Source organism: Amia ocellicauda, chromosome 9, assembly GCF_036373705.1.
Source record: "Amia ocellicauda isolate fAmiCal2 chromosome 9, fAmiCal2.hap1, whole genome shotgun sequence".
Taxonomy (NCBI): Eukaryota; Metazoa; Chordata; class Actinopteri; order Amiiformes; family Amiidae; genus Amia; species Amia ocellicauda.
In genome coordinates, this window is record NC_089858.1 from 33,431,297 (window position 1) to 33,441,641 (window position 10,345).

The 10,345-nt window shown below is 46.0% G+C and overlaps 1 protein-coding gene across 1 annotated transcript; it reads right to left on the reverse strand.

Annotated features, from left to right (window-relative positions):
- Window positions 1–4,260: 4,260 nt before the first annotated feature.
- LOC136759276 (neurofilament medium polypeptide) lies at window positions 4,261–10,101 on the reverse strand. Its single transcript, XM_066714196.1, has 3 exons — window positions 8,948–10,101; window positions 7,648–7,772; window positions 4,261–6,645 (listed from the first exon to the last, which is right to left on the reverse strand). Exons 1-3 carry the CDS (start codon window positions 10,001–10,003, stop codon window positions 5,286–5,288), a joined length of 2,541 nt encoding a protein of 846 aa, XP_066570293.1. The 5' UTR covers window positions 10,004–10,101; the 3' UTR covers window positions 4,261–5,285.
- Between the last annotated feature and the right edge of the window lie 244 nt (window positions 10,102–10,345).

Genomic DNA, 10,345 nt, shown 5'->3' on the forward strand with positions numbered 1-10,345 from the left:
CTACTTCCAGCAGGATAATGCACCATGTCACAAAGGTCGAATCATTTCAAATTGGTTTCTTGAACATGACAATGAGTTCACTGTACTAAACTGGCCCCCACACTCACCAGATCTCAACCCAATAGAGCATCTTTGGGATGTGGTGGAACGGGAGCTTCGTGCCCTGGATGTGCATCCCACAAATCTCCATCAACTGCAAGATGCTATCCTATCAATATGGGCCAACATTTCTAAAGAATGCTTTCAGCACCTTGTTGAATCAATGCCACGTAGAATTAAGGCAGTTCTGAAGGCGAAAGGGGGTCAAACACAGTATTAGTATGGTGTTCCTAATAATCCTTTAGGTGAGTGTATATCACTGTGTTGCCAAAAAAAATATTTCTGCAAATTTCTGCTACATTCTTAGGTTATACAAGTGCTATCTCTTGCTAATAAATTAATGTTTACACCTAGCAATAATAATAATAATAAACCTCTACGTGTGTAAAGAAAACAATTATGACAGGTGTGTTGTAATAAAAATGAGTGGTGTCTACTGATTAAATGCAGTCTTTCTGCACTGTGAAGAGGGAAAACCCAGATATTCACAAAGTTTGTGATGAATGACAGATTGTTTCTTCATTCAAAATAGATTTGGGGTTTAAAATTCAATTAAGCTTCTTTATTTTAGGGGTTTAGTGAAGACGGGTCATTTTTGACCTTTAGGACAAGGGGAGTATACAGAATGTTAAGACTACACAAGGGTTAACCTTCAACCCCTACTGTTAAAAATAATTAAAAGGCTCTGATTTAGTTAAATTAAAGGTTAAATTAAGTAATTGAAACAAAAACCAGCAGGGTAGGTGTATGGGCTCAAAGTAGGGCCATAAATAACGAATGCAAAATACAATATATCATAAACCAGAAAAATGAAATTGAGAAAAAATGGATGTTGAGATCAAAAATAAAACAATCGAAAGCAAAATCTATTGAATTGTAAACAAAAATAATGATATCAAAAGCAAAAGCAAAAACAAAAATAAAAAACAAACAAACTTGAAAGCAAATAATTTCAAAGCGAGAGCAAAACTCAAATTGATGGAGTTCATTTCACTTATGCGCTCGCCTGGAGTCGCTGCCTGTGGTTGCGATGCTGCGATCTTTGCTTTTCGATATATATTTTTTTATCATTTACTAATTTTGACACAGATTTGGCGTAGGGGCGGGGCTTAGTTGGAGGCGTGTATCATTAGTCTCCATTGGTCCACTAGGTTTGATTGACGGTTCGTCTTAACCCAATCAGTGAGCAGGTGAGCTGGTCTGCACGTCACCACTATGCAACTTTACCGCTGATTGGACCCACACGACTGAGTGGTGCAACTACGTGGCTTCGGAATTGAATTATGAACAAAGCATGTTTTTAATGAAAGTTAGATAATCGTTTTCTACATATTACACATTTGTTTATTTTATACAGCGTTTTTTCTCATCTTTGTCAATGGTGCCAGTAATTTTGGAGGTGATTGTATATATATATATATATATATATATATATATATGTGTGTGTGTGTGTTTCATACCTAAACATAAACTGGGACATCACAATGCTCCTCATGAACACGATGCCCCTCCATTTGCCTCTTGCTAAATTATGCAAATTCGAGCGTGTCAGTGAAATGGACTTAATCAATTTGCTCACTTTAAAATGATTTGATTTCATTTTTTTTGTGTGCTTTTGATATCATTATTTTTGTTTACAATTCTATACATTTTGCCATCGTTTGCTTTATTTTTGATCTTAACATCCATTTCTCCTCAACTTTATTTTCCTCATTTATTATATCCTCACGTCTGTACCTCCTTAGTACACAATTAAATTAAATTAAGCCCACAAGGTTACAATTGTGTTATACCCTTAAACTGAAGACTTTTAGAAAGTAAACAACATAGTACATAACTTAAAACCGTAAATAACTTACAGTCCAGTCCAGCATGGCACAGTTTTGTACTGACTTTAGCCAATACACTTCATACAGTAAGATATACGTACATTACCTACCTGACTAATTCACCAAGGCACTGTAATTACGTTTAAAAGAGACCTCAACCCAGACACAGTCGGTAAACTATATAGTGACTCCAGCCTATGCACTTAATACTGTGGTATTCTGTGGTATCTCATGACATACATATACTTACATACCAATTTACATAGGATATGCACACTAACCTATACCTGCACCAACGCTGCACTATATCACACCCACGACTGCTAACCTAAACAGTAGCCCTACTGCTTTTCAATACCATGTAACTCTCATTCAAACCCAGGGTGATTTTAGACATCCTCTGTACGGGCCCACAGCACAGAGATGTTGGCAGCATCTCCAGCTGTCCAGTCGTGTCTTCAGTACTGTACCAGTGTTGTGCAGCCTCTGGAGGAATAGCCGCGGAGCCGCTCCAGCGACCGAGACTATCGACTGCCTGCCAGGCCTCTGCACAGGAAACCAGGCATTTAGCTTATCGATCCGGCCGCCCTATCGATCACCCACTTGTCCTCTGCAGCCGGGGGGTGGGGGGTGGACATGAACAGCAAAGTCGATATTCTTACCGGCGCGCCCGAGTGATTCGACTGAAAAGACCCACCCCACCCTCCTCCTCCTCCTCCCCACCACGGACACACGCACTTGCTCCCAGACGACCCTCGTTTCAATCCAATTTCAGCGTAAAAGAAGAGTTTTGAAAGAGAAAAAGTGTGATTTTCCCCACGGGAGTTGCTTTGATCTACTGATCTACTGATCTACTGAATGTGTTGGTCACTTTTAGTCAGGAGGCTGCTGCCGGTATCGTGACGTGATCTGGAGTGCCGTCCTGGAGTACCAGATATCAGATAGCTGGATATCTCGCCTCCTTCCTTACGACTCGACTGGCCTCCTTCTCCTAATTATAACAACATAATTACACTACTAATATACTACTGCTACTAGTAATGATTATTTTGCGCTCTCTCTCTCTCTCTCTCTCTCTCTCAGTAGGCCTATTGAGCTAGTTTACTAACATGCGGTGCTATTCGGAGGCGAGCTGTAAGCCCAGCTGCACCGTGTCCCTCCACAGGCCCTGTCGCAGTCAGACTGGACTAACGGTTGTACTTTCCTGCAGAGTCTCCACCCCTGGTTCTTGCACCAGTGCTCAATCAAAATAACTGAATTGCAAACCTAATTATAATATAATGGCTTAATTGACAGCTTGTCAAATGGAAGACCGTTCCGGTTAAGGATTTAAGTAACCGAATAGACAGCTGGCAAAAGACTGTGAAATAAAAACAAAGAAGGAAACACAGAAGACAGATAGGGCTAACCCAGGAGCAGAGCGGAGAACCATTTTGCGGCGCCGACAGTCCGGGTTGCGCGGCAGGTCGGATCTGTCCGCTGCGCCGGTGCTGAACCCAGAGATACAGATCGCTTGCGAGTTTCTGACATCCCGGATATAGTTTAGTGTGCAGCCTGGGGGCCCCGTTTAACATCTATGGCTGGTTTCACAGAGCTTCATATACACTATCCAGGGCAGACTTTTCAAATGGATAAAAAATTGGTTCCTTAATAAGATAATAATTTCCTTATACAATTGTATACTTCACTTAAAAACCCTTCTGTTAAAAACAATGAAAAGGCTCTGATTTAGGAAATTATTAGTTCAATTAGGGGTTCAATTAAGTAATTGATAGCTCGGTTGGAACAAAACCCAGCAGGGTAGAGGGTCCTCCTGGACATGTTTGAAAACCACTGGTCTAGGAGTACTCTACCTAAAATATCATTGAGAGGTCCATGAAGACAATCAGCTGCCGTAACTTTCTAGATAACAGAAGTGTGGCTTTTTCCGTTTCTCAAAGCAAGTTTAAAGTCCAGTTTAGTAAATTACCATAGGAGATAGCCTGACTTAAATGATCGGATTAACTGAATCCGTCTGATTTGCCTGAATTAGTTAAACCAGATACGAGGAACGGGGCCCAGAACTATGAGGCGATGGTATAGTTCGCACATGGAGTTATTTCCGTGTGTTCAAACAGTTCGAATTGCACTTTATTCTTACAAACTACTACCACTGCTGCTACTACTAGTAATAGAACATAATAATAAAAAAACTCCCATATTCTATTCCATCCTATTGCAGTCCAGAGTGGTCAACACCACCTGACAACCACCCCGCTACCCCTGGAGGAGAGACACCTGCGGGACCCCGGCACAAAGACACAGAAAAGAAAGGAACAGGCGGAGGCAGAGATATGATTTCAATATGATCTTTATTGAGCAAATGCTACTGAGAAAATTGTACATGAGTTAGTGACAAGCGCCATCTGCGCCCAGGTTCAGTTTTGTCATTTAATAAAAATCTATTGTTGATATGTATGTATGTATGTATGTATTCATGTATGTATGTATGTATGTATGTATGTATGTATATGCATCAATGTTTGTATGTATGTGTATATGCTTGTAGATATGTTTAATTGCACTCTTGAGGTAAACATAATAAACAACAATAAATAGCATTTTTAAGGCTAGGAGTTTTTTCTTCTTCGTCGTTTTATTTGTCGTCATTATCAGTATCGTTACGTTGTGTCTGCTCGTGTTTCGCGTTGTATTGAATGTATTGATTTATTTGGCTCAGTTGGTTCTTTTGCATAATACTGTACTTCTTTTAAACGTCCCACTCACGACACTCACCCTCCACTAACTCAAAGAGAATGTGCATTTTCACCCCTCCCGCCCACCACCCTCCCCTCTCATTCACTCATGCATTCCGTTTGCAATACTGTATGTATATATTTATATATTTATATGTGAATCGTTGTTCGTCTCTGGTTGTCGGGGAGGGCGTCCACTCGCCAGCTTGCATGCACTCGTCCCCCTGTTACCCAACATATTGCACAGAAAAGTAGTGAAAGAGTCGGACATCCCCGTCCCCTCCTTCCCAACCGTCCAAACGAGATCATCTGCTGAAAAGCTCATTTAAAGCTGTCACTCAAACATGCATTTTTATTTTATTGTTATTATTATATTTGATCTCATATATTAATTTAATAGCTTGTCGTATCGTATGGCTTTCTCTATGCTGTTTTATTTAATGTTGTACATTATATGCATTTTATTTTTTAAATCGTGAATCGTCAAGGTTGTTTTAAAAGTATAGTGTTTCGCTTGTTCTTTTAATTAAGTTATTAATTTGTTGATTTTAGAAATCATCGTGTCATTACCGCGTTTCGTTTGTGTTTGGTTTCTGTGACTCGTCTGCTGCTGCTGTGTTCTTCACTCCGTTTCGGTGACCTCCTTCACGGACTGAGAGGTGACCTTCTCCACTTTCTTGGTGGACACGACCTTCTCCTGCATGACCTCCTCCACCTCCTCCACGGTCTGGGTGACGGTGACGGACTTCGTGATGTGCTTGGCCCCGTCCTCTCCAGTGGTGATTGTCTCGACCGTCTTGGTGATCACGACCTTCTGCCCAGGCTCCTCCTTACTGGGGCTCTCCTCCACTCCGTTGGCCATCACCTCCTTGCTGTCTGCCTCTTCTTCCTCCTCCTTCTTATCCTCTTTTTCCTTCTTTCCCTCTTCTGCCTTCTCCTCCTCTTCCTCTTCCTCCTGGCCTTCCATGTCTCCGTTCACAGCGGTGTCTTCTGTCTCCTTGGGCTCTTCCTTCTCTGCTCCCGTCTTTGCAGCTTCGCTCTTGGACACGGCCTCCTCTGCTGGAGCTGCCTCATCTTCTTCTTTCTCCTCCTTATCCTGCTCCCCCTCTGCCTCTCCTTCTTCTGCCTGTTCTTCCTCAGCCTTCTCTCCCTCTCCCTCTTTGTCCTCCTCTCCTGCTTCTTCTTCTCCTTCTTCTTGTTCTACCTTTGCCTTTGCTTTCTGTTCTGCTTCATCTTTCTGCTGCTCATCTCCCTCTCCTTCTCCCTCAACTTCTGCCTCTCCCTCTTCCTCCCCTGCACTTCCCTCTTTCTCTTCCTCCTTCTCAGGCTCAGCCTCCTCTTTGACTGCCTTGGTGCTTGTGATCTTTTCTTCTACCACTTGCTCCTCTACTTCTCCTTCTCCCTCTCCTTCCTCTGCCTCTCCTGCCTCTTCTGCTTCCTCAGCTGCAGCTTCCTCTTCCTCAGCTTCTTTCTCTTCCTCTCCTTCTACCTCCTCTGCCTTTTCTTCCTCCTTTTCCTCCTCTCCTCCCTCTTCCTCAACTCCCTCTCCTGCTTCTGCCTCTCCTTCCTCAGCTTCTTCAGCTTCCTCACCCTCCTCCTGTTCCTCCACTTCCTCAGGGGCACTGGCACTCACTTCGGCCTTGACGGCAGATACTATCTCTTCCTCCACCACTTTTTCCTCTGCCTCTTCCTCCTTCTCTCCCTCTTCTTCCTCCTCTTCTGCTTCTACCGCCCCTCCCATGTCTGCGGCCAGCTCCTCTACCACTGCGGCCAGGGATTCGTCCATCTCTGCATTCTCGTCTTCCACCTTGGTCTCCTCAATGATCTCCTCCACAAACTTGTGTTGTACCTTCAGTTTGGGGGGCTCTGACTTGGCCTTAGGGGCCTTGGATGGGGTAGTGGGCTGTCGGTAGGGGTAGGAAGGGCTGGTGATGCTCCCAGAGAATGAGCTGAAACGTGTCTCCTCGCCTTCCAAGAGCTTCCTGCAGAGAGAGAGAGAGAGAGAGAGAGAGAGAGGGGGGGCAGGGAGAGAGACAGAAAAAGAGGGAGAGGAAAAGGGAAAGGTTGAAATCGATTGTATTGAGAAAACTGGACAGCGAGCAGCTCAGATCAATATTATACTTTGTAGAGACATCCCTGGAGAGATGAGACCATCTTGTCAGGTTTCCTTCACTTCTCCCCAACAGCCCAAAAGCTGTGAACAGTGAAGCCAATACTATTCAACACGATAATCAGCTGGGAAATAATACTAATATTAATAAAAAACACAGTCAAAGGACTGGACGTGCTCTCTCAGATGTAAATAAGCTCATTGGGAAATGGTGGTTAATTGCTCAATTTATGCACGCAAGCTTCTACATTTGTATATTATACATTTATATTGACCTTCTAGTCCCCTTGAAAAGCAATGCAAGATAGATATTTAACTCTTAACCGTTCCAGAAATCCCCAAAGTTGGATATGAATTGTTTATAGCCAAGATCTGTAGAATCTTCTTGGTATTTAAATATATACAGAAACGAGTTTTAAACTCGTTCTCCAAGGGCGCTCTCGCTCTAGCGCAGTCACACCGCATTGCCGACCGGGTTTGATTTATTTATGACACGTGTGTGTCCCCCCTCCCCCTCACACTGCATCTCTCGCTCTCCCACACACACACACACACATATATATATGAATCCTCAATTATCTTATACAGTCAATCATTTTTAAAGATGAATATGTTCGCCTTTGCTAACCAGGACATCACCTCACTGCAGAGAATGCATGTGTGTGTGAGCCTCAAACCGCAGTGCAATTGCGGATAGGACCGACCCTAGACTAAGGGAACCGTGCCTTGCTTGCATCTATGTATATATGTATGTATCTATGTATGCATGCAAGTATTTAACTATTTATTAATTCGTTCCTGCCATGGGGCTAAACACTCCCGCACTGTCCCGCCGCAGTGGCATCAGTAATACGCGCAGTCTGGGCGCCCGTACCTGTACGCCGCAATCTCGATGTCCAAGGCCATCTTGACGTTCAGGAGGTCCTGGTATTCCCGCAGGTGACGGGCCATCTCCCACTTCGTGCCCTTCAGCTCATTGTCCAGCTGGTGGATCGTCTCCTGCGAGATTAAAAGGGGAAAGAGGGAAAGAGAGAGAATGGGGTTAAGCAATAAATAAACAGGGACAATTTTCAGAAAATAAGGGAAAAGAAAGATATATGCAAAACAGAGAGGGAGGGAGGAAGGATTCTATTTCTAATATATTAATTAGTAGTATTGTTTTTCTTGTTCTGTTTCTTCTTCTCTTTCTTCTTATTTGTAATCGCAATTGGGTACATATTGAGACGACCTTTATAAACGGGGAACAGTTTTGACCTAAAGATTATACCTATACTTGTTCTCACACTAACTTCAATATAAATATTATGGATCGCATAATGATTACGTATGCCTACATTAATTCTGCACCAAACAACATTAAGTGCTAGAAACATACAGACACAGACACACACAGACACACACACACACACACACACACACACACACACACACACACACACTCTCTACTGCAAGCAGAATGTTAATATCTAATCGATCAGTGCGTCTATGGCGCTGACTCAGCACTGATCCATCCGGGCACATCCGCACAACCCCTGCAGGGGAGACGGGGCTCTGTGAGCTGTAAGCAATCGAGCGTGGCAACTGCTTGTAAATTGAGATAAATAAGCTGACTTGAGTGGGAGACACCTTTATAAGGCTGTAAGGCTACTGGGACCATATTAATCGCGTCCTGAATTAAGGCACACAATCCATTCAGCCCTTCTGTTTAGAAATAGACTGACAGACACTATAGAGCATCCCTCTCCTGCATTGCGGTGGAAAAGTTTAAGGTGCAGAAAACTCAGCCGCAGCCACAGCTGACGCAGCCTGCTGCAGTGACTAGAATCGTACCTCTGATACGGGGATGGGGCTGAGGGGGAAAGCGCTATTAGGCTGGGGTGTGAGGGGAGATCATGGCGAGGAGCGAGAGTGAGTGACTGTGGGTAGAATGGGGAGGCAGAAGGGGGTGAGAGTATGGAGAGCTGGAAAAGACAGAAACGTCGGGTGTAGGGGGAAAAGGGTGAGGCAGGGAAGAGGGAGAGGTCGGGGGGAGCTGATCAAGGGGACGAAGGGAGCAGAGGGGGGAGAGAGAGATGGTGTGGGGAGAAGGTTTAGCGGGGAGAGAGAGTGGATGAGAGGGGGGTAGGAAGAAACCACAGGTGCCCCGATCCCCTACCCCCTGCTCAAGCACCCACCTGGTAGCTGGTGAGGTCGTGGTTGTGGCGCTCTTCGATGTCGTTCAGCTGCCTCTCCAGCGACTCCTTGGTGCCCCGGACCGACTCCAGCTCGATGCTCTTGGTCTGCAGCTGGCGACGGTACTCAGCGATCTCCTCCCGGGCGGACTTGATGGCGTCCTTGTTCTGCTCGGCGGCCTCGGTCAGCTTGACGTAGCGGCACTTGAAGAAATCCTCCGCCTGCTGTAGGTTCTTGGATGAGTGGCCCTCCAGCTGCTGTCGGATCTCCCGCAGCGCCGCGGTGATGTCGGTCTTCTGGTAGTCCTTCCTCTCCACGGTGACCTGCGACGCCTGCACCTGGGCCAACAGGTCGGAAACCTCCTCCTCGTGGTTGCTGCGCAGGAACACCACCTCGTCCTGCAGGGACTGTACCTTCTTGTCCAGCTCCACCTTGGCCAGAGACGAGTCATCCATGTCTTTCTTCATGGCTCGGATCTGGGCTTCGGTATCGTCGCGCACCCGGGCTTCCTCCTCGTAGCGCTCCTTCAGCCGCTGCAGGTCGTCCTCGATGTGTTCGCTGTCCAGCTGGATCTGCGCCTTGTCGTGGTGGATCTGCTCCAGCATGGTGCGCAGCTCCTGCAGCTCCTGGTCGTAGGCATCGCCCAGTTGGGTGTGGGACACCTGCTTCTGCCGCAGAGACTGGATCTCGGTCTCGATCTCCTTGTTCTGCTGCTCCAGGTAGTGCACCTTGTCGATGTAGCCGGCGAAACGGTCGTTGAGCCCCTGGAGCTGCTCCTTCTCGTTGGAGCGCTTGTAGTCCCCATTGAGCGCTGAGGACTGGCTAAAGTCGAGGCTGTCAGAGGAGCTGAGCACCGTGGAGCTGTACGCCCGGGGCACGGCCACGTTGGAGGTCCTCTTGTAGGCGGCGGAGAGGGAGGAGGACGCGGGGCTGGCCCGGGACCACGTCTGGGATCGGAAGCCGCTGGATGGAGAGGCGCTGGTGCGGCTGTAAGAAGTCCTGGTGTCCATCACCCTCCGATACGAGGGGCTCCCTATCGTGTCCAGTGAGTAGCTCATCTTGCAAGAGCGGGGGCGATAGTGTAGTGTGTGTAGTGTTGTGCTATGTGTGTGTCTGTATGTGTGAGTGTATGGCTTCCACAGCGCTCTCTGTCCTGTCGCCCTGCCCTTTTATACCCGAGGCATAATCGCTAACGGGGCAAGAATAGGCTGTGTGCTGGCTAATTGATCCACAGAAAAGGGGGAGGGCTCTCTTTCTCTCACTCTCTCTCTCTCTTTCTTTTTTTTTCTCCCATTCTTACTGATGAAAAACCACGTGGATAGGACGTGCGCCAGGAAGGAAAGGGAAAAAAGTGAGATGCTGTGAATACAGAGAGACAGAGAGATAGAGGAGATAGGAGA